The following is a 22,853-nucleotide window of genomic DNA, read 5'->3' as shown; positions in this document are numbered from 1 at the left end:
GCGACTGTGACGCGGTGCATGTATTAGCTGAGCAAAAGTCAACAACTGCTCTGTTCAGTGCACGCAGAAGTTTGTTGGTATAACTTTGTAGCATCCATTTGAACATAACTTTCATCGACGGCAAAGATGGGAAAGATTCCCACTGATGTTGTTCAATGACAGACTTTAAAACATATCATTCTGGCCCCAGAACTTTGTTCCTGTGCTTCTTTCTTGGGAGCTGGGTGGAGCTTTCCATCAGCTAATCAGGTACACCCGGCCAGTGTCCTGGTTATATAAGCCGGCCTGCTGAGCCAGAGCCCTCCCTCTCTCTCACACTCAGTCTGATCAGACCAAAAATTCAGCTTTCTGGTTGTTACACCAAACACTTAACACAAACCACACCATGCCCACTGTGAGGCATGGCGGTGGCAACATCATGATATAGGGATGCTTCTCTGCAGCAGGCCCCAGAAGGTTTGTAAAGGTAGATAGAGGTAGAGGGTGAAATGAATGCAGCAAAGTGTGGGGAAATCCTGGAGGACGACCTGATGCAAGAGAACTGCAGAAAAATTGGTTTTCTAGCGTAGCAATCACATGAAGCATGCAGCCAAAGCTACACAAATGGTTTAAAGACATCAAGGAGAATATTCTAGAGAGCCCAGACCTCCAGGGTTAATGCTTTTTAAAGGAACTGCATGGCACTAGTAAAATAAAAGCTACAATTCATTTTCAGTAGAAGCGAGCAATATGGGGATAATTATCGGTTAGATATGCTTTTTCTTTACTTGCTTCGAAAACCATTGAGCACTTGTAGCCGAAAGAAAAAGGCTGAAACTGAGACTGAATGTGAGCTTCCTGAGTTATTTAGTCTTTGTCTTTTTTGTTAGTAGGAATTAGGTGTGTAATTTTGTCAGCTAAACTGAATCTTGAATCTTTAATAAGAAACCTATATGTAAGGAAATTTGCACACAGCGATACAGTGATATTGATAAGCCAATCAATAACGCATTCACACAGTCTTCAGGTTTTTTTGTTGCCAGTTTGCCTTCCAGACTTTCACTGCAGACGGACTGACATGTACTGTCATTTGAGATTAACCCTGGAATCCCTAATTGTATACTTACAGATGTTATCAGAACCATCAAGGGATATGATGGGATTCGGTTGGTCTATGTTGGTCGATGCTAGAATTATGTACAGCTGATGATGTAGATGCCACCGTAAATTTAAAATCCAGAATACAGAGCATCTTTTGCCACAATGGCGTGTGTTTTAGGTTTAACAGGTTCACGTTCACGGCTTCTGGCTACAGGTTTGCATTTATAATGCAGCCTGCGGGACGACTGTGCAAGCAAACAGGCTTCCAGGAGGATCAAGTTTAATGGGGAGAAACCAAACAATGGGTTGACAACGAACTTGAAGCTGTAACAGAGTTCGTAGAAGGATGCCTCATGCGATGTCAGCAGAGATACGACTGGATCGTTAGTGGCAAATCTTGGGTCATTGTTCTGTAACAAACTCCTGACTTGATTAGATAACTTTATATTGGCATTATAGTCACATCGGGAAGCGTGGGTTCCAAGTTTGTGGGGTAGGGTTAGGTTTGGGACCATTTATGATCAAAGACTAGACCTACTTTTCAGTTGCCCAGGTTGGTGGTACTATAAGTAGAACACAGTCACATTTACCAGCCCGATACTGAACTCAGAATACGAATCAGAATGTTTGTCGTCGTCAGATCAGAGCAGTTGATCGTCAGTGAAGTAGAATTATAGACATGAGTCCAGCACATAAAGATCCTGATTACAGCCTGAACAAGGGTTCTAGTTCATCTCTTTTAAGAAATAAATAATTAATGACATCACTATTAATGGCGTCATTTAGATGTCATTAATTATAATAATGTAAATAGCCAATAAAGACTGTACTCTTCAAATAAGCCTGACTGTATACATATCCTGTTTGCCTTGCAAATAATGTAAAGCTAAACTCAACAATAGCTCAGCTATGTCAACTAACACTGAAACTCTTGTAACAAGTCAGTCACAAATTAAATGTTAGCTAACGGAAGCACTAGTTAATCCTATGTGTTTTAATAGAAGGTACCTGGGCTTCTTTTTATTGTTTTTGAAAATGTCTCAGCTCTCATCCGAGAGGTTTGAGGAAGTCGAGGTGAAGCGTCTTCAGGTCTAGTTATCTTCTACCTGAAGCATCTAGGATCACCTCATACTGGATGACAAACCACACACATGACAGTACCAATAGAGGCTGTCACTTGCTGGACACATAAATGGTGGCTAGAATTCTCTGTGACAGTTTGACTTGGTATTTTCATTATCTGGTTTGTGCTGTTTCAGCTGTGCTGTTTATACCTACTGTATAAACACGATTACATACTGATGGATGGCACTCAATCCCTCTGGAAATTCTTTTATGTTTAACAGCAGCATTGAAGTGCATCTAACCATCATTTTATCTGAAGAAGGTGTAGTTTTAAGATTTTTCTTCTTGTCCATAAATGCCACCGAGTTATAAAGACAAAACTAAAAAAAAATAGGTTTCAAATATGAGGTGTTCATGGATTCCCCACATTGAACAGTGGCACAAAGACACAGTTCATTACCCCTACATCCAGTGTCATGTTGGGCTTGGAATTTGTCTGAATAATGAAACAGGCAGCACATAAACGCATCATACGCTGATCAGTCACAAGATTAGATTAGATTCAACATCAGGTTCTTCAGGACAACCATGAGTTCTGTCATCTATGTAGATGCTACTTTCTCATGTACCTCCTTCCTAAACATCGTCTCAATCACACCCGCCCATGGCAAAATTTTAAAAATCCCCCCCAGCAGGACAATGCATTCTGCCACATTGCAAAAACTGCTCATGAACTGCTCGAGGAACTTGACCAAGAGCCAAGGCCGTTGATCTGGCCTTCAGATTCCCCAAGTTTAAACCCAGCTGAGCAGTCGTGCCACACACTGGAACAAGTCCGATCTATAGAGGCCCAACCCCATAACCCACAGGACCCACAGGATCCGTGTAGGTCCTTTGTCAATGCTTTGAAGGATCAGAGCTGTTTTGATGTTGTGGCTCATCAGGATATTTCCAATAGTGTGCAAAGTTGTCTTTCAGAAAAAAAGCAGTGGCTACCTGAAATACAACACTTATTATAATAATTATATATATTTTTTGTATGTGTTGTGTTGTGTTTGACACTTTATTTGTCACAGCAAAATGTCAAATAAACCAAATGCATGTACTCTGTTTAACCAGCAGAGAAAAAGCTCTGCTGTTTCCAGCTTTAAAAGATGTTATCTGAAACTCTATCACTTGGATGGACTGTGACAACCTGAATGGTGAGTTGTTTTGCTGGAGGCTTCGAAGCTGTTTGTAGTACAGCATGTGACAGGCGCAGATATATGGTTGGGAAATTGAACGAGTGCTTCTTTAAAAGTAAATACGTTTATTGTTGGTTTTATAACAGTAGGCGGGGAAAGGCCTCGTCTGAACTAACAAAATCTGCAAGTTATGCAGCGGATCTGTTGAACTTGTGTGAGCGCCTACCACCCGACTGACCTACAGCTCGGCCGGCTGGGAATCCTGATAACACTTTGACACATTTAGAAGCATCTGAGATTCCCGGGGTTGAACTATATGGAGGAAAACAGAAGAAATGGTAAGAAGAAAAAAAAGCGTGATATTTAACATGATGTACTAATGAATGTGGCTATTTGTACTATTTCAGAAACAGAAATACTTTATTGATCCTTGAGGGGAAATCGCTTTTAGTTGGAGATGCTCCCAATCAAAAGTCTTAAAGAAGTAAAGATATATAATAAAATCAAAAATACTGAAATAAAATAAAGAATAAAAATATAACACATTCCTGCTGTTCTAAGTGTATATACAGTGTAATAGTAATAGTACTACTATTTGTGTTATTGCACATAGAATGGTAATTGCACAATACTCAACAGGCCAAAGTCCAGGGTTTTTTTCACTCAGAGTCTGACGCTCAGAGTGAAGAGTTGTACAGTCTGATGGCCACAGGCAGGAATCTGTGGCGCTCTGGGGGGCATCTTGGTGCAATAAGGCTTGTACTGAAACTACTCCTGTAGCTGACCAGCACATCACGGAGTGGGTTCGACACATTGTCCAACATGACACGCAGCTTGGACGGCATCCTCCTCTCCGACACCTCCGTCAGAGAGTCCAGCTTCACTCCCACAACATCACCGGCCTCTGTTGGTGTCAGCTGCCCTATTTGAATGGCATAACTTAGACAAATAAACATATTCATCTGTACACGGTTAAACTGACAGACTTTTTTTTCCCATCCCTCGCAGCTTCGGTGACGACAAACGGATCAGTTTCGCGCATTTTATCCCTCGACAGTAATAACGTTGAAATTTTAGAGGATGGAAAAACCATCAATGATGTCATAGACGGCAAGATTAAAGAGCTAAGCGCCGTGGTGAGTGTTAACCTGCTCATGTTAAACTGTTACTGCTTGAAAATGTGACATTGTCGAGATAAAACTCGTGTGATTCTACCTTCTTCATTCAGGACAATGAGGAGCCGTTCTACGTGCTGAGTCTTGACAGCATGTTGAAGAGGCACCTCAGGTGGCTCACCAACTTGCCTCGAGTCAAGCCTTTCTATGCCATGAAGTGCAACAACACTCCGACGGTTGTCAGGATGCTGATGGCTCTGGGAACTGGGTTTGACTGTGCCAGCAAGGTACTGATGCAGGAATTTAAAGTGTTTCTTCCTCTTTTTATTTTCCAAGTTGTTTCATTTTCACTCTGCTCCAACACAGGCTGAGATCCAGCTGGCCCTGTCTCTCGGAGTGACGCCCGACAAGATCATTTACGCGCACACCACCAAACCGATGTCCCACATCAGATACGCCTGCAATCACAGAGTAGACGTGATGACTTTTGATAGCGAGGGCGAGCTGCTGAAAATCTCTCTGTGCCACCCCCAAGCCAAGTGAGTGAACAACTTTCTGCTTGACTTCTTACAAGAGCATTTGATTAACAGCGTGTTTGCTGTCCAGGTTGGTTCTACGCATCGCAGTGGACGACTCCAAATCGCTGGTGAGACTCAGCTCCAAGTTCGGCGCCAGGATGTCCTCCGTCGGGAAGCTGCTGGAACAGGCTGGAGAGCTGGGCCTGGAGGTCATCGGGGTCAGCTTCCACGTGGGCAGCGGGTGCACCGGGAGCTTGGCCTACAAGCAGGCCATAGCAGACGCCCGATATGTCTTCGACGTGGCCGTAAGTGATCGAGATGGAAACAGAACACGATGTAGTCAAAGCTGATGTTCTGTACAGTCTACCATTTTTTTTTCCTATAGAAGATCTAAAACCGTGAGAGCCCAACAGACGCGAGGCGCATCAAAATTTACAACCCCATCGTCTTGGATTAAATATTTATTGCAGCAAGCTTTAGTGCATACCAAATACAACTGCACAACTTGACCTTTCCAGCAAAGCTAGTTGCTTGGCAGCGAGTAAAAATAATCTCGAGTTTACGTCAGATGTACTCGTAGTTGCTGCTCCTACGTTACTCCTGTTTGAATTACTCATCGCAAAGATATGTTGTTTAATTCTAGACATTTGCCTTGTCATCTATGATTAGGCTCCTGTATGTGGACATTTCAGTGAGTTAAAAAGTGAGATTCGTGTCTGTTAGGCAGTAAGCGGCCGGTTTTTCGAATTTCTAACTTTTTAAAATTATTTTTATACTTGATTTAAAGGCTAATGTGGCTGAAAAGTAGTACGACTATCCTGAAAAACGCTTCTTCCTCTTACAGAGTTTGCTGGGATTCCAGATGAGACTCCTGGACATCGGCGGTGGATTCTCTGGGATCGGCGACTTCCAAGAAAAATTTGAAGAGGTCTACTTTCAAAACAAATATTGTACAAAGACTAAAATTGGTTCTACAGCGCCTTCGAGGACAACAAATATTTATTTAGTCATTTATTGGTTTTCCCCTGTGGGCATTTAGACTTTAACTAAACTAACTAACAGGGACTTTTTTCTTAAGTGATACCAAATGTGGCACGTTTACTTAAAAAAAAAAAACCTCAAATGGGTTTTTATTGTGCTTCATTTCTGTTCCTGAATTACAGCGGGGAACCTTTACAACAGCAGCATCAGCGACTCTTTGTATGATGCTGTCGTTCTCTGATTTACAGTTTTGATTAAGCAAGAGTGAAAATGCACATTTGTTGCTGCAGTTCTTTGACGTTCACTCCGATCCGGTGATGATGCTGATTGGACTTATTCTGCTGTAAAATTTCTCAAGTGTGTCTAGAGCCTCAGGTGTGAAGCTGATTGAACTAGCCTGGAGGCTACGTGGTTAAACACTGCAAACACCGCGCTGTATACCTGGAAAATGACATTTAAGTTTGTTCCTTATTAGCACTGTCTGTTCTACATAGTATATACCTGTCCTTGCATTCACTCACTTGTCAAAACATGATTTCTTTATCATGATCTGTGACTTATTCACACCATTTTATTGACTTTAGCCTTTGTAGGGTTTAAGATGTCCTCAAGAAAGGCCTCAGCTGACCTCACAGCAACAGATGTTCATTTTCACTCCGAGCAATCATTTAATATGGAAATAGGACCATAAGTCAACAAGTTTGAGCCAGACTTTTATTGCTTCTTTAGGTAGTACATGCAGTAAATCTTATCTAGTCGTGGGGAGACTAGCGGAGCAGTGGAAATGTCTTCTTATCTACACAATAAAAATGGGTTTTCATCATACGGAGCCTTAGACGTCCTCGTCTGGAATATTCTGCACATCTAACACGCCATTTTCTGCGTTCTATTGAAGTCTTTTGCCACAATATGTACGCTTTCTGCATCAATTCAGGGTTAAAAATGTCTTTCTTTGATTTGTCTTTTTGCCGTTTATGCAAAAACAACAACCAAAAAACATCAAATTCGGTTACCAGGTGGCAACTTATACTATAAAGGAATTTAATAGAGTCAGGCTTTCAGGCATTTTGCACTGATTTCAAGCATTTATTTTCCTGGAGATCAACTTTTTAAATGTTCTCTGATGATTCCAACACGTAGTTTACTGGCATCATTTACTTTTCGGTTCTATTTTGTGTCTCTTGCTTTGGAGGAGTCGCCTCTTGATATTTGAATAATTCACCTTTTCACGTCGATAAGCTTAATTATTAGTTTGTTTTTTGTTTATGTATTTATTTTAGTCGATCTATGAACATCTGGATGCACCCCCAGTGTCCCGGTCTGAAATCTACACCAATGACTGTCATCGTAGAAATATTTAGGAAAATGTAGCCATGTGGACAATATAGAACTGTTTTATAGGAGCAGAGATACTGGTCACTGTGCACAAAAAAATCTAAAACATTTATTAGAAGTGCAACACATATTATTCAAATATGCAGTTAACCTGTTGCGTGTTTTGCCCTTCTAGTTTTCCGAAGTCATTAATGCAGCGCTGGATAAATACTTCCCTCCTGGCAGCGGGGTGGAGGTCATCGCAGAGCCAGGCCGATACTACGTGGAATCGGCCTTCACGCTGGCGGTGAACGTCGTGGCCAAGAGAGTTGTGGCCGATGAAGTGGACGAACAAAACAGTAAATGCGAAGACATGAGAGCTGTTGATCCAGTCGTCACATAGACTACAGACACCTTAACTAGTTTTTTTCATGTGATGGAGGACTATAGACACAAATTTTTCTATCGTTTTGACTTTACATATTCGACTGATCTAATTGTACTTATTTTGCGTGTCTGTTTTCCAGATGCTGAGAGAAACAGCCCAGACAAAGCCATGATGTACTACATCAATGATGGAGTCTACGGCTCGATGAGCTGCATCACCTTCGATCCTGCTCACAGCAAGCTGGAGCCGTACCTTCACAGGGTGAGCATCAGCTCCGTCACCGCATTAGAATGTCATTATGGACAGTTATCAGTTGTTTATTACATCGAATTCCAGCGATCTAAATTTCATGTGTTTCAGCAAGAAAGACTGTGGTTTTGGCAAATATAGAGATAATTTATGCTTCTGGTGGCAACTAACATGCTTTGTTGTCGATGGCACACAATAGAACAGCAAACTTTAACTGCAGATCTGTGACAAAACAATGTATTACAAAAGTATATATTTAAGGGCTGCAAGGTGGAGCAGTGGTTAGCACCATTGCCTCACAGCAAGTAGGGCGCCGGTTCGCGTCCCGGTGAGGACACCCAGGATCTTTCTGTGTGGAGTCTCCATGTTCTCCCCGTGCAGCGTGGGTTCTCTCTGGGTTCTCCAGCTTCCTCCCACAGTCCAAAAACATGTCTGGACACGAGTCAGCTGTTATAGACTCCAGCCCCCCATGACCCTAGTGAGGATTAAGCGGTGCATAGATAATAGATGGATGGATAATATATTTACTTCTTGCATTGGGGCTTAATGTTGGCTTTGGTAGTTAATCTTAAGAGGAATTGCTCGATATTGGAATATGAAATAATGAATCACAGACTGCTGCTTGCAAACAGTAAACCAGGGATCTCCAACTCTGGTCCTCCTGAGCTACTGTTCTGCAGGTTTTAGATGTTTCTGTACTGCAACACACCTGACTCACATGAATGGATCTCCAACAGCTTGTTGTCAAGTTCTACACAAGTCTGTTGGAGATCCCTGCAGTAAAGTAACTGATCAGATCAATTTAATTTACTGACACATCTTAGTTTTCCATTATTTGGCCCATGAGATTAAAAAACCCTTCATGCCCAGAATGGGATTTGAATGTATAGATCATTGGGAAACATGACAATCAGTTTGATGTGGATGTTTTTATATTTGTCGTCTCTGCAGGCTGTCGACAGCAGCGAGCCCACGTACCCGTCCGTTATCTGGGGTCCGACCTGCGACAGCATCGACAAAGTCACTGAGAACTACTGGATGCCTGAGCTGCATGTGGGGGAATGGCTTCTCATCGACAACATGGGCGCCTACTCCGTCAGCGTGTCCACTGACTTCAACAGCTTCGAACGAGCGCGCATTTACCCCGTCGTGACGGCTAAAACATGGCAGGCCCTAAACCTGTCCCGCACCTACAGCATCATCCACTGACACCCGCCTGATAGTCAGACATTTAACTTCTTTCTTGGGCTGGTTGGTTACCTTCTGCAACTCATTCACTGAAGAATTACATTAGTCATGACAGTTTGTAGGATACACAAAGGAAAACAAAAAGTAGTCGAATTTTGGGCAAAATCTATTTAATACCTACATTTAGCAGGAGTCCAGCTGACACTGGAGAGTCTAACTATTGGTCCTTTAAAATCAGTGGAAACAGACTCAGATAATCTGTCATTTCTATTCACTCACACCGCCTTACAGTAAATGTGGATTATTTTTAAAGACATATATTTAACTCTGTTCTCCTCAGGTTTTGTTTGTTTGTTTGTTTGTTTGTTTGTTTGTTTAAATCTCATAGCTTAGACATGAAGCAATACGGAGTTTCAGGGATGCTGTAATTATATCGCCTGCTTAAAGAGAATTAATCGAATTTGTTGGATTTCTCTCTATAATATGATGTTGTATGGGAGGTGACCTGAGATGCTATTAATTGGTATTTCATAAATAAAACAAAACTGATTTAAATTGAATTGAATTAACCTGAAAAAGCCTTGAAGACATCAAAGCTACTGAATGATGGAATTATGTGGTTAAACAAGATGTAAACAAAATAGAAACATTAAATTCTTGAAGCAACCATTGTTTGACTTAATGGTGGTTTTTCATTGTTGGAAATATCTTCACCAGATTGACTTCCCAGCTTTCTTAATGCATTTGAGATCATCAGTTGTGTTGTACTGAGGTGGTTAGCATCGTTACCTCGCAGGAAGAAGGTGTTCCTGCGTGGAGTCTCCATGTTCTCCCCATGCAGCGTGGGTTCTCTCCGGGTTCTCCGGCTTCCTCCCACAGTCCAAAAACATGTTGAGGTTAATTGGTGATTCTAAATTGTCCGTAGGTGTGAATGTGAGTGTGCTTGGTTGTCTGTCTCTAAGTGTAGCCCTGTGATAGACTGGTGACCTGTCCAGGTGAACCTGCCTTCACCCTGAGTCAGCTGGGATAGACTCCAGCAACCCCAGTAAGGATTAAGCGGTGTATAGATGATGGATGGATACTAATAAAATAGTTTTTCAGGGCATGACAATAGCTCAACTGGGTCATGACCCTTTGCTGCAGGTTCTTCTCCCCCCACTTTCCTGTCTCTCTCTGTCTGTCCTGTCTAATAAAGCCAAAAAAGGCCAAAAGATATCTTTTAAATATAACAGTTTTTCAAAAATCGCAGAGCACAGACTGATGAAAACTATTCCCCACGAAACAAGTTTTAGCAAACCAACACTTTGCTTTACTTTCCAAAGAGTTTAGTCGTGTTTTGGAGAAGCTAAAGGTCAACTGGTGTGAATGAGTTTTATTACAAAGTGTCTCCTTAAAAATAGAGCTGGAGGAGTATTGTTGGGCACTGAAGGAGCAGCAGCGATGCGCCCACACAGCCGGCCAAGCTGCCTCCTCCACAGGCTCAAGCGCGACTCAATCTCAAAGTCGTGCAAAATGGCACAACGAGCCACGAACTTCACTGCACAAAAGCAGGGTGCATTTACACAGCCTTGAAAAATATTCATGGATTGGTTTTTATGATGCCAAATGTCCTTTCTATCACCGAATGGAGAGGTTTTAAATAAAAATAAAACACAAAACTCAGGCACCAGGTGACAGTTCCTTCAGGGAGAGACGGGAACATGAGTGTGTTCAGTGCACACTAATGAGCTGGTTGGTCAAGCTGTGAATAAAACAGCAGAAGTGATAACACAGCATCACCAAATTAAATTTGTGTTTGAGCATAAAGTCACACAACCTGTAATCTGTTTGCTCTACGGAATGTGAAAAGAAATAGTGCCATTTCAAAGTTTACCCAGGAGGGGGTGCAGTCTGACACTGTGACTGTTCACAGTCAGGATTCAGAAGTGTTGCCTTTATATATTATAGATGCAAATTTAAAGGCCAAGCATCATCTTCCTCTTTTCACTTACAGGTTGACGACATCTTGCGATATCTAAACACTGACGCTGTAAAATTCCATAATTTTTTCCACACATGTAGTCGGAATAGTTCTTCTTTGTCATACAGTGAATCATCCATTACAAGAAATCTTAAGAAATGTTTTTACAGCATGTCAGATATTTTTGAAATGTAGCTATTTGAAGCTACAAATGGGAGACTTTTACTTTGAAACGTCTATTAAATTAGAATTGTACAACTGCACAGTGAGTTTGAATGTAGTCTGAGTTGTCCTGAACTCAAATGTATCAGCTATTGACATTTATTACTGTCATTACTGCTTTTGTTTTTCATATCTTTTTAAATGTAGCTAATTGAATGCACACATGTGGGAGTTTTATTTTGGAAGTTCTCTAAATTGATGACTAAATAATTATTTATTTTTTAATCTGGATGTAATTAGAGTTATACTTAACTAAAATCTACTATTGTTTCTCAGAAATTATGGAGTATTTATATATTTGTAGCCCCTCGAATATTTTGATATGTAGCTATTTGAAACATAGGGCTTTTACTTTGGAATTGGGAAAGAAATAGGGATTTATAAAATGTATTTATTTATTTTACACACTTGAAAGGAAAGTATTTCGAGGTACTAATGTGGGGTTTTAAATATGATACTTATTTACAGTGATACAGTAGAGATGCTTATTATTATTTTATTTAAATATCAATTTTAAATGTATCAAATGTCGTTGTCAAGATTTTTTTTTATATTCTTCCAAAAATCCCGAATCAAGAATGAAATAATTTCCCCTAGCTGTTAGTGTGATTTTTTTATTTTTATTTATTTATTTTTTTAATGTATACGAGACACGTGATCATCTTATTTCGAAATATATTTTATTTAGACATTCGCTTTATTTTGAAAAACAAACGTAATCACGTGTGTATCCTCGCGTTACCTTGGCCAAATCACGGCGCAATCTGATAAAGTATACAAATGTGTGCGGGTCGGAGGTTGTAAAATAAATAAATAAATAAATAAAACCCCCCCCGGTGTGTGTTCCGGGAGGCTCCAGCTCACACGCCGCCGCCATTCCTCCGGTGAGACGAGCGATAAGAAGGCGGAAGAAACGGCGGAATAAAAGTGAAGAACCGTGAACGGCGGCGGCTCCGCTTTACCGTAAATCTCAGAATACGTGCGCGACGTAAATTGAGGAGGAGGAGGAGGAGGAGGTAGGGTGTAGGGGGGGTGGAGGCGGCCGGTTGGACCGCGGAGATGCGACTGACGGCTGCTTTGACCGCAGTCGTCGACCGGAGGAGTCTCGTGCCGCCGGAGCTCGTCACGCGCCAGCTCGAGCTCACCGGAGGGATAACGGAGGCGACATCCGCGGAGGGACTGATAGCCGGTGATGCACGAGAGAGGAAGGGGAGGGCGGCGGTGGGATCGGGAAGAGTGGGGAAACCGCCTCACGCACGGAGTCCGGCTCGTACCGGGGATTTACGGAGGAGGACACACCGAAGGGCTGGATTTTAACCCGACCGTGACCGACCTATTATCTGCCGGTCTGACGCCGCTCGTGTCGCCGGTGAATTGAGGGGAAAAAAAACGACGCTCGAGGTAAAATTTACCGCATCTCGCGTGTTTGTGTGTTTCTGCGCGTGTTTGTTAGCGAGGGAGGGGGATATTGTAGTAAGGTGGTTTGTGTATTTTGTATTTTTTATGTGTGTGTGTGTGTGTGTGTGTGTGTGTGTGTGTGTGTGTGTGTGTGTGGAGCCACACATCTCCAGCCAGCCCAGCCAAAATAACAAAGAAATCAATAACATATATATATAATAATAATATTCCCATCATCCATCATCATGATCCAGACTTTAAACCTATCATTGTTATTATTATTATTGATATTATTTGTGCTTGTTGTTGTTTTTTTCTTCATTATATGGTAATTAGTGTCATCTTATAATAACTTATACTGAACTATTGTGCCATAAGAATTAAAATAATCACTTTAAAATCATCACTGAATGCCACACCAGCGCGTTCCCATTCTGCCTGGATGATTTTACATTATTTTGACCATTTCCCACCAGGACATTGTGGTTCCACTGGGAAAAAAGTAGAAAAATACAGTGAAGGAAAGGCAGCGTGGTTGCAGACTGGACAAGATAACCCCTCAGCCGTATGATTTTTTTTACTTTTCCCGCCCTTCTCCATCCCCATGTTTTTACATTTTCAGATTTCCTTGCTTGGCTCCGCTCCGGACGTCAGTTAAGAGCCAGCTGGTGGTTTACAGTTGTTTTGGCAGGAAACAGAAATCCTTTGTGTGGAAATGACTGGATTATCTCTGTCGCTATGTACATACTAATCTATATCTTTCTGCTGGCTTTGAGCGTTGGTGTGTGTTGTGTGCACTGGTTGCATCTATCTGTGTGACTATAAGCCGTTTTTTCCCGCTGCTGGAACTTTGTTTTTTAGTGCGAGATGAAGCTTTTGTGCATGTTCTGACTGCAGTAACCCCCCTGTGGAACATCTTTTAGGGGTATTTTGGGGATGAGATAAAAGCACCTACTCCAACGTAGCGGCCCTGAAAACTGCCGCGCAGGTCGGGTTGCTGTTAGGTAAAATTTATCTTGACGTCCTTGTCAAATAGCTCCCAAACATCACCATCAACAACGTAAAATTCACCAAACCCTCCATCCATCTACTATTTGTCGTCGTTGTGGCGCGCTCAGTTCCTAAGTTCCTGTCGTCACCTCATGAACCTAACTAGCTAATGATAAACTAGTTATCTATGTGTCTAAGATAATCAGTCTTGCTAGCTAAATAGCTAGCTAGTTATCTTTATATCAGTACTTAAACACCACAACATTAAAACCAGATTTTGTGTGGTTCCCCTCACGTGCCGCCGAATCTCTCGATCAGCCTTGAGCTCTTTGTCGTGTTCCTCGAGCCGCTCCTGAGCAATTTGTTGCACATCGCCATCAACGATGTAAAATTCACCAAACAGGCTAACACAACTAACCCTCCATTGTTACACCAGCTACTATTTGTCGTCGTTGTGGCGCACTCAGTTCCTAAGCTCCTGTAGTCACCTCATGAAGCTAGCTAGCTAATAAATAGATAAACTAGTTGTCTATGTGTCAAGGACAATCAATCTGCTAGCTAAATAGCTAGCTAGTTATCTTTATATCAGCACATACGCACCGCAACATTAAAACCAGATATTGTGTGGTTCCCCCCACTCTCTTGATCAGCCTCAAGCTCTTTGTCGTGTTCCTCGAGCCGCTCCTGAGCAGTTTTTTGGTAGAGTTCATTGTCCCAGTGATGCAGAGCTCATTGGTGGCAACAATTTATCAGTTTGAGTCATTTTGAAAGAAAGAAAAATCTAAATATTCCGACTGCAGCTTCTGAAATGTGAATCTTTTCTGGTTTTGTTCCTCTTGTATGACAGATTACTGAATATCTTTGGGTTGTGGACAAAATACGACACTTGAAGACGTCATCTTTGGCTTTGGGAAACACAGATTGAGATTTTTTTTTACCATTTTCTGCCATTTTATAGACCAAACAACTGGTCAATCATTTGAGAAAACCATTAAATACACCATAAAAATAATCATTAGGTGCATCCCAAATATATCTCCAAGACATCTATCTATCTATCTATCTATCTATCTATCTATCTATCTATCTATCTATCTATCTATCTATCTATCTATCTATCTAGTTGTCTTTGTCTTTTTTTTTCTCCTCCCAGTCTCTCTCTGGCTTCTTTTCCTAGACAGTGGCAGTGCAGATGGGTGTAATCCCATGTTAATCTGCCTAACCCTGTACTCCGTAGTCTGGCTTTAACAGCGCTCTGATTAAATGCCCCCCCACCATGTAAGTCATTAGTTTAATTAGATCACAGCATCGCTAGTGCTAATTAAAACAAATACCAAACAGAAGTGCCACAACAATGCGACGCCATCGTGATTTTATTCTCATTTTTAAATACTCTTCACAGTATAAATTCTGACAGTTGTTTCTTCACCCGTCGCATCAAATGAATGCATTTCTACCAAACCAACGATTCATTCCCATCTTGAGCCCAGAATGCTAAAGATATGTGATATTTGTGTGATGCTTTGTAGACAGTAATGTAGAGGGTTAGTGTGCAGAGCCTGTGTGTGTGAGCACACTCCATCATTCCGGCCTCCTGTGGGAAGAAACTGTCTCGGAAATGGGCAGCGTGTGATTTAATGCCCCAGTATCATTTTCCATAAAGTGAGTGTGGACCACTTGACTGGTGTCCTTGATGATCTTTTGAGCTTTCCTTATTGCAGCGGATAATGCATCTACCATGGAGCTGGGTGTGCCAGTATTTTTAGTTTAATCCGTCCTGCAGCATCTCAGTTGCTACGAGGTAGGGCATGGTGATACGGCCAAAATTGCGATTTAAATGAGAAAATTTGCGATATGACGATATAACTGACGGTATAATTGGCAAAATACTTAAAAACTGCACAACTTTATTGGTGCAAATAAAAAAGTGGGCTTACAAATCCTGAGCATAACAATGTATAGTATCCACAAAAGCAGAGTAGAGTTGGGGGGTGGTGATGTTGGTGTTGGTGGTGTTGGTGGTGGTGGTGTTGGTGGTGTATAGCGGCGGGTGAATATTCGAACCGACGGGGTGGAAGTGGGCGGACACACAGGCAGTACTTGGCTGCAATTTGGGATAGTGGTCACAGTTCTGTTCCCACCATTGGGTAGTGGCGGCAGCAGCAGTGGGATGGTAGCGCTGGGCGGTGGGCAAATATTTGGATGGTCCAGCCCGACTGTGTCGGTCGACGCACTGCATTCACCGTCCTCCTCGGTCGCCGCCATGCTTTGCTTCTCGCTCCATGTGCATAAGTAGTGTTCTAAGTAGTCCATCTAGTCTGTTTTATATCCCGCATAATTTTCCCTTAAAGAAAAATGGGTCTGGGTTCTTATGGGTTAATTGGGCCTGAATATCCAGAGAGCAGAAAGTGCTATTGGGACCAGCCCTACTAGTTATTATAACAACTATAAACAATAAATATGAACAACAAATGAGCCTTCCAGCATCAAGCCCTCCTTGTATCTGGACCTCCGTCTTGACAATCCGACAGCCTTGCTCTCTGAAGGTTTTACATTTAGTGTCGGATTATCGAGTCACGACTGTACTACAGCATTTAGCATATCACTGAATCAGGAATACTGTATCTTAATGGTAAAGTTGAGCAAAATAATGATAAAAAATACATTTTTTTTTGTACTGTAAAATCCAAACTAAACCTCTTTCACTTTGTTGTTTTTTGACCCCCTTAGATAAAAGCTAGCCGGGCCTCCAGAGCCAGACAGTTCTGGCTCAGTAGTTCTAAATTAAGGTAGATTAGGGCAATTATTTGTATTTTTTTTCCTTATGTGTCCACGCATTAGATGCTTCTGGGTGTTGAAGTCTTCTTATTCTGAACCGTTTCCCCCTTTGGAGCTGTTTGATTGAATCATCAATGTGAATCTGCCCTGTGTTAAATGACTACAAACAGTGGGGGGAGAAAAAAAAAAGTTTGCTGCATGCGGAAAGGGTAAGAGGTGAGCATATCAGTTAGGCCTTTGTTTGTTTATCTTCAGGAACTTGTTGTGAGGCCACACACACAACAACACAACACAACACACACTGCCTTCCTGTATGTGTTCAAGCGGAGGGAGTCCAGAGCGATTGCAGGAAGTCAGGATTGGCTTCTCTGGGGAAGAGCGATAAGAGTCTCATACAGTGTGAGTGTGGATTCAGCTGAAGACGACGAGGCCATCTGCACTCAGCTACCGCTAATAACAAACACACCTACAGACACACAACCGGGCCTCGTCAAACAAACCCCTGTGTGTGTGTGTGTGTGCTCTGGGTTTAGTGTGTTTGAAGGTGTGTTTGTGTGAATGTCGCTGGTGATTTCCTCCGCTTACAGCATGCCGCCACTCTTTGGGTGGTTGGTTGAAAAGGGAAATCCCTCTGAAGTGTTGAGGAAGAGAGAAGGGGGGCGATTAGTCTGCGCAACAACTCAGCTTGACCCAAAAGGGGAGCCGGGGTAAACAACATCTCCCAGCGTGCCTCGGATCAGGATCCACATGAAGCTGGTGGAGAAAACACATGCGGATAAATAGAGTTTATCTGGGAACAGGTAAAACAGGCAGCGCTGTTTGAATAATATTTGCATGCTGTTTGAACCCTGAGCTGCAGTCGCCCTTCATTTGCATCCTCAAACAATGTGCCTGCTGAAGTTAGCGCGGCCGGTTAAAGCTGCGACGGCTGTGACAGGAAGAATCTTCAGCCGGTGAGGCTGCGAGCTAAACGCTTACATCCTCTTTATTATAATCCTAATATGCTGATGATTAGCACGCATATTGTTCAGGTTGTAGTGTGCAAAACGTTTATGAACACAAAGTACGGCTAAAGCTTGTTGTGTTTTATCCAATTATGGTACTGAAAGAATCATTCCAGTTCATCCGATGGTTGTTGAGGTAGTTCCAGTGATGCACGATATTAAAATGTCTGGCCGATATCGATATCCAATATTAAGATTTCTGATATCGCCGATAACCGATATTACTGATGTCGATGTTCAATTTTTTTTCACACCAAAAAATGAGTAGAAGTATTGTGAGAAAACTATTCAAAAGAAGCCCTTGCCAAATTAGTAGGGCTGGTCCGAATAGCAATTCCTGTTCTCCGGATATTCGGTCCCAATTATTGGCGAATATCCCGAATATGTGGGGTTGCCGTGCGGTGGTGGGGGGTGGGTATTCGTCCCAATGTTGGGACTGTCGTGTGAAATAGCAGCAATATCAAATGTAGAGACGAAGGCGCTAATGTGGGACAATCATCGGCTACATTTGTTCATCGGACCGATACCGATATATCGGAAAAAAAACACTAATATCGACCGATACGGATGTGGTTGCTGATATATCGTGCATCCCTAGATGTTTCCCTTGACTATATTCGATGATGCACTGTATATTTATTCAGCATTCTGTCAATATACTCTATATTAAAAATATGGAGTTTCTTTCCAGTTTGATGTCTTGGTGCCACACACATTGATACAGAAGTTGTGTCCGTTTACTGTCCCAGTAACATGATGATGCAGCACCTGAGTGTCGAATTTAGCGCAGAACAGCATTTTCTTTGATACTGGAGGGCTTTGATGACAACCGCTCTGCAAATGAAGACGTATCTGAGGCTAATGACGATGACGAATCAGCAGAATTCAGAAGCCATTTAGATCCGATATCAGACAATATGAGCTCCGAACAGCACAATGAACAAATTACGAGCAATTAGCATCAGAAAAGAAGCTACGACTGATGAATGTGTCATCAGTCGTAGCTGTGCTGCACAAGTTTCAAGATAGTATTCCGACTTGGGAAGCCAGAAGGTTGCTCTCATGGGAAACATTGGCATCACAGCTGTCAGAACTTCCAAACACTAACGGACGCTCTAAAAATCTTTAAACTGTCCAGAATCAGAATTGCTTCAGCTGAAAAACTCCCACAAAAATGCTGGAGATTCTTCATATGTCAGGAGTGCAATAACTCTGTTTCTGCTGTGTCGCAATAACCACAAAGACGTCATTCGTTTGCTGAGTAATTTAGATTTACAAGTGACAGTACGATCATGAAATATGTGAATCTACACTTGAATTTAGGAAACACATGTTTCTAAATTCATACATGTTGTTGATGATTTGTTCGAGACATGACCTGAAAAGATTAGAAACAATATGCTGATGATACATGGATTAATCTAATCCACAATATAAGGTATCTAATAATGTTTAAACAACAAACCATGTATTTAAGGATTACATCCATATGTCCACTTAATGCTGTTGCTACAATAACGATTACTGAAGTCAATGAGATAAATCATGAAGGAACTGGTAAAAAAAAAGAATCCAACCAACCTTTGATATTAATATTTGGTTGTAAGCTGATTAGGGTACATTTGGGAATGGCATTGATAGTAAAAATGTATTAGATATAGAATTAACATGATGTCTTACCATCTTTTGTCACTTTTTTAGGTTATTTCCAGCCAGAAGAAGCCTGTAAAATTGCAAAAAAGTTAGTATAAATACAGTTTTTGCCACGACTATGAATCATTTTAGTAGCTTGGTGGCTGAGTGGTACTCTTACTTATAATAGACATGGTGACTGAGCAGAATAATTTGGTCACTGGGCTGATCACCCTGTATGTTTCTAACCAAATGCTGTGTTTTAGGTCGTATAACTCACCATATTAAGATCGTGGATTAGCTTGCTTGTGGTGGCCATTGTGTGCGTCAGATGGTGATATTAAGAACAGTATTAGGCGGTAATTGGGTCGTCCATCTGTGCTGTGTGTGTGTAAAACAAAGTGGGCGCTTTTCTTTTCTTTCCATTATTGTGACACGATGAGCTTAAAGTTGTTAGAAACTCCAACATCGCGGCTGTGTTCTGTTCACAACGTGGAGCACTTAGTTTCACGAGGAGATCGGAATAAAATTTGAAGATGCTGCGGTTTAGCATCAACAGGTAGCATCAAGCTAAGCGACACACATGATTTTCCCTTCTTCGTTTTTGCTGCGATTACATTTTGTTTGTGTGTTCCAGTACAGAGAAAGTTAGAGGAGGTCAGATGGAGCTGTAACTGACAACAGATGGTGTGTGTGTGTGTGTGTGTGTGTGTGTGTGCGCGCGTGTGTGTGTGTGTGTGTGTGTGTGTGTGTGAAGGAGAGAGAGAGAGAGAGAGACATGCAATCAACACGCTCGCCCCTCTCAGACGAAGCGCTCACATGAATGAACTTCTCACCACGTCAGCGCTGAGTCACACTTACCGGCTGCACACTGATGTCGCTGAGTCATGTCTTCATTTCCCCTCATCTCCTCTTGTATTAGTAGGTTTTGTGGTCGTGTACAGTTCAGAGGGCGACAGCAGTGTCTGGGCAGAGATCTCCTCCTTACAATCAGCACTTCAACACAATTTGTTTTCAGTAAATGAGTCGGTTATGGGTGGTTTTTTTTCCCGCCCCGTCATATTTTTACTTTTTCTTTCACAGCAATATAAAGTTCTGTATCTCCATGGAAACAGCACAACCATGACTACAAGTGTAAAGAACTCAAACATGTCTTACATACAGGATGACAGTTATGATGTTGGAAGACATAAAAAATGAAAAAAAAAACACAGAAGTGGATTTTTAATTATTATTTATTGTACTGTATAGGTCGCTGGTTCCCGACCCGGTGAGGACACCCGGGATCTTTCTGCATGGAGTCTCCATGTTCTCCCCGTGCAGCATGGGTTCTCTTCGGGTTCTCCGGCTTCCTCACACAAGGTCCAAAAACATGTTGAGGTTAATTGGTGATTCTAAATTGTCCGTAGGTGTGAATGTGAGTGTGCTTGGTTGTCTGTCTCTAAGTGTAGCCCTGTGATAGACTGGTGACCTGTCCAGGTGAACCTGCCTTCACCCTGAGTCAGCTGGGATAGACTCCAGCCCCCCACGATCCTACTGAGGATTAAGCGTTGTATAGATGATGGATGGATGGATGGATGGAGGTGGAACCAATCCTGAAAGAAATGGTACCTCTACCAATACTACAGATGTTTTACTACGACAACTTGATTCCATACTTGTCTGTTTTCTACTCAGTGTAAACGCAGCCTGCAGTTCAGCCAGTGTTGAGTCACCGATGTGCCAAGAAAAGCAGAATCTGTAATTTTGTAAAGGATCTGGAGCAAACTGGGTTTTTTGGAGGGCATTTTTAATAAAAATTGGACGAATTATCACATTTTTAAGCTTAATTTTGGTTTAATTTTCAGACTGAAAGCCTGTAACTGATGAGTAGTTCAAGGACTGTCGGAAATCCTAAGATTCCTTCTGCTCTTATAGTTTTTGGTGCTCGTAAATGGTGTCATTTTGATTTTTTTTTAGGATAGCATGGCTTTCAAACCCAGGTTTTAAGGTTTAGAGGGCTGAAGCATCATGTCCCAGCTTCCATCTGAGCTGGTTAACATTAATATAAAACAATTTGTGAGGGTGATACAGCCCTTTTTTCTTTTATCAAACAGCACCCAACCTGCAGTGATTCACACTTAATTGGACACTACTGAATGTTTACTGGACAGCTGTGTGTCGTTTTAACTTCAATGCATTGTCTAATATTCTATATAAAGTTGAATGTGATAAAGTGAAGCCTCTATATTTAGGTTGGTGGTGTTATATTACACTCGCCTAAAGCGGCACCGTTGCTATTTTCACATTAACAACGGAACATGTGTAATGTTAAAGGCGTCACTAACCCGACGAGAGCTGTCACCAAACTCTGCCGTTTCCCCTCAATGCCGCCCGATTTATAGCAGCTTTAATGTTGTTGCGTTCGTTTTTACGAGGCTAAACCGTTTTAAGTTCTCTCTGAGCACTTTGATTGTTTTTTTAGCAGCCAGATGTTTTCAGAGTAAGAAAACCCACCACACTAAATGCTTAGCTGGTAAAACGGGGAAGCGTTCCGCAGCTACAGAGCCAAAGATTTTTATTAGAAACTACAACAGAGCTCGTAAATATCAACATTGATCTGCTTAATGTTCATTGTGCTGCCCCCTAGTGGCGAAAAACTAACAGCAGCAGCTTTAAACTCATCTGTGAATGAGTCCAATTAGAATCTTTATGTTGTCAGTGTGACATAATGTATGACCCTGCATAACATTTAGCGCTACTGTATTGTTTTGCGTGGCTAGCACAGGCTAATATGTCATCTCCAGCTCTCAGCCAGACACAAAGGAGCCTTGCTCTATTTCCCCAGACATTGTCTAATTTGTCTTCTGCGCATTTACATAAAAAGGCAGCATCTCTCTTCTTTTTTTTTTTTTTTTTCCCAGACACATGTGCCGTCACGTTAATGCCGCTGCTCAGCCATGCGTGCACGAGTGGGCGGCTGTGTTTGTAGCCTTCAGGTTTTCAAGACTCAATCCCATCATTTCCTCCTCGCTTGTCGTCGAGGATTAGCACACTGACACACATTAGGAGCGAGGCAGCCGAGCTAACCACGTCACATGTGAGGAAGCACGTAGCTGCTGCAACTCGGATGCTTTTGTCGGACGGATTAAGCTGATAGATGCAGGTTTTTTTTATTTGCTCATGTTTGAAGTCAGAGGAGGGAATGTTTGTGATGCTAAATTAGTGTTGTTTCCACCTCGGCGTGATCAGGTTCGTCCTTGTGGAGTCACCTCTCTCCTGCTCGCTCTGCACCTGGCGGCGGAGTTTTCAAAGCGCCTAATTCACACACAGGAGACTGTTTCACCCCCCAAGAGGAAAACCGAGTGAACAATAGAAAGAGAGGGGGAGCAAAATAAACAGAAAAAGGAGAAGGCTGGTGGGGGGACATGCATCTCGCTGCCACATGCTGCACATTGTAATGATGATCTACGGTGCGGCCGCCTCATCCATCATGCACCTGTACGTTCGCTGTGTGTTTCTGTGTCTGGCCTGTTCATGGACGTAATATAAAGCAGCACAAAAAAACCAGAGGCAGAATCAGTGCAATATGAGCATAATGGTGCAAATAAAGTAGTGCAGACGCCGTGGAAACTGCAGCTGAGGAAAAAAGAGGTTTTGTTACAAAGCGGCGGCACAAAGCTGTGATAGAAGTGGGTCGTGTTTCAAAGCTAGACAAGAAAAGTATGAGACAAAATGAGCTTCAGTGTCAAAGCCAGGAGTCCTTCTTACTTTTCTACAGCACCTTATTTTAGCGAGCTTGTTTTTC

The 22,853-nt window shown here is 42.1% G+C and overlaps 2 protein-coding genes across 2 annotated transcripts in view; both read left to right on the top strand.

Moving 5' to 3' along the window:
- Window positions 1–3,590: 3,590 nt before the first annotated feature.
- On the top strand, window positions 3,591–9,269 carry LOC103367373 (ornithine decarboxylase-like). The gene is made up of 9 exons (XM_008295377.1): window positions 3,591–3,667; window positions 4,338–4,465; window positions 4,558–4,731; window positions 4,811–4,983; window positions 5,051–5,267; window positions 5,807–5,890; window positions 7,454–7,616; window positions 7,785–7,906; window positions 8,846–9,269. The coding sequence occupies exons 1-9, from the start codon at window positions 3,646–3,648 to the stop codon at window positions 9,101–9,103; spliced, it is 1,341 nt and encodes a 446-aa protein (XP_008293599.1). The 5' UTR covers window positions 3,591–3,645; the 3' UTR covers window positions 9,104–9,269.
- A 3,278-nt stretch (window positions 9,270–12,547) lies between these two features.
- tanc2a (tetratricopeptide repeat, ankyrin repeat and coiled-coil containing 2a) overlaps window positions 12,548–22,853 on the top strand; it is a 58,186-nt gene continuing 47,880 nt past the window's right edge. Inside the window, exon 1 of the mRNA XM_008295376.1 lies at window positions 12,548–12,665. The gene's annotated coding sequence lies outside the window, so the exon portion shown is untranslated. The remainder of the gene's footprint in view (window positions 12,666–22,853) is intronic.

This window comes from Stegastes partitus, unplaced genomic scaffold, assembly GCF_000690725.1.
Source record: "Stegastes partitus isolate 25-593 unplaced genomic scaffold, Stegastes_partitus-1.0.2 Scaffold1041, whole genome shotgun sequence".
NCBI classification, from domain to species: domain Eukaryota; kingdom Metazoa; phylum Chordata; class Actinopteri; family Pomacentridae; genus Stegastes; species Stegastes partitus.
Note: the sequence above shows the minus strand (reverse complement) of the source record. Positions and strands in the feature narration are given on the sequence as shown.

Bases quoted from the DNA above. Each gene is read 5' to 3' on its own strand.
- LOC103367373 (XM_008295377.1), top strand. From the start codon at position 3,646: ATGGAGGAAAACAGAAGAAATG. The intron at 4,466-4,557 runs GTGAGTGTTAAC...TTCTTCATTCAG, and splicing joins TTAAAGAGCTAAGCGCCGTG to GACAATGAGGAGCCGTTCTA. The intron at 4,984-5,050 runs GTGAGTGAACAA...TTTGCTGTCCAG, and splicing joins CTGTGCCACCCCCAAGCCAA to GTTGGTTCTACGCATCGCAG.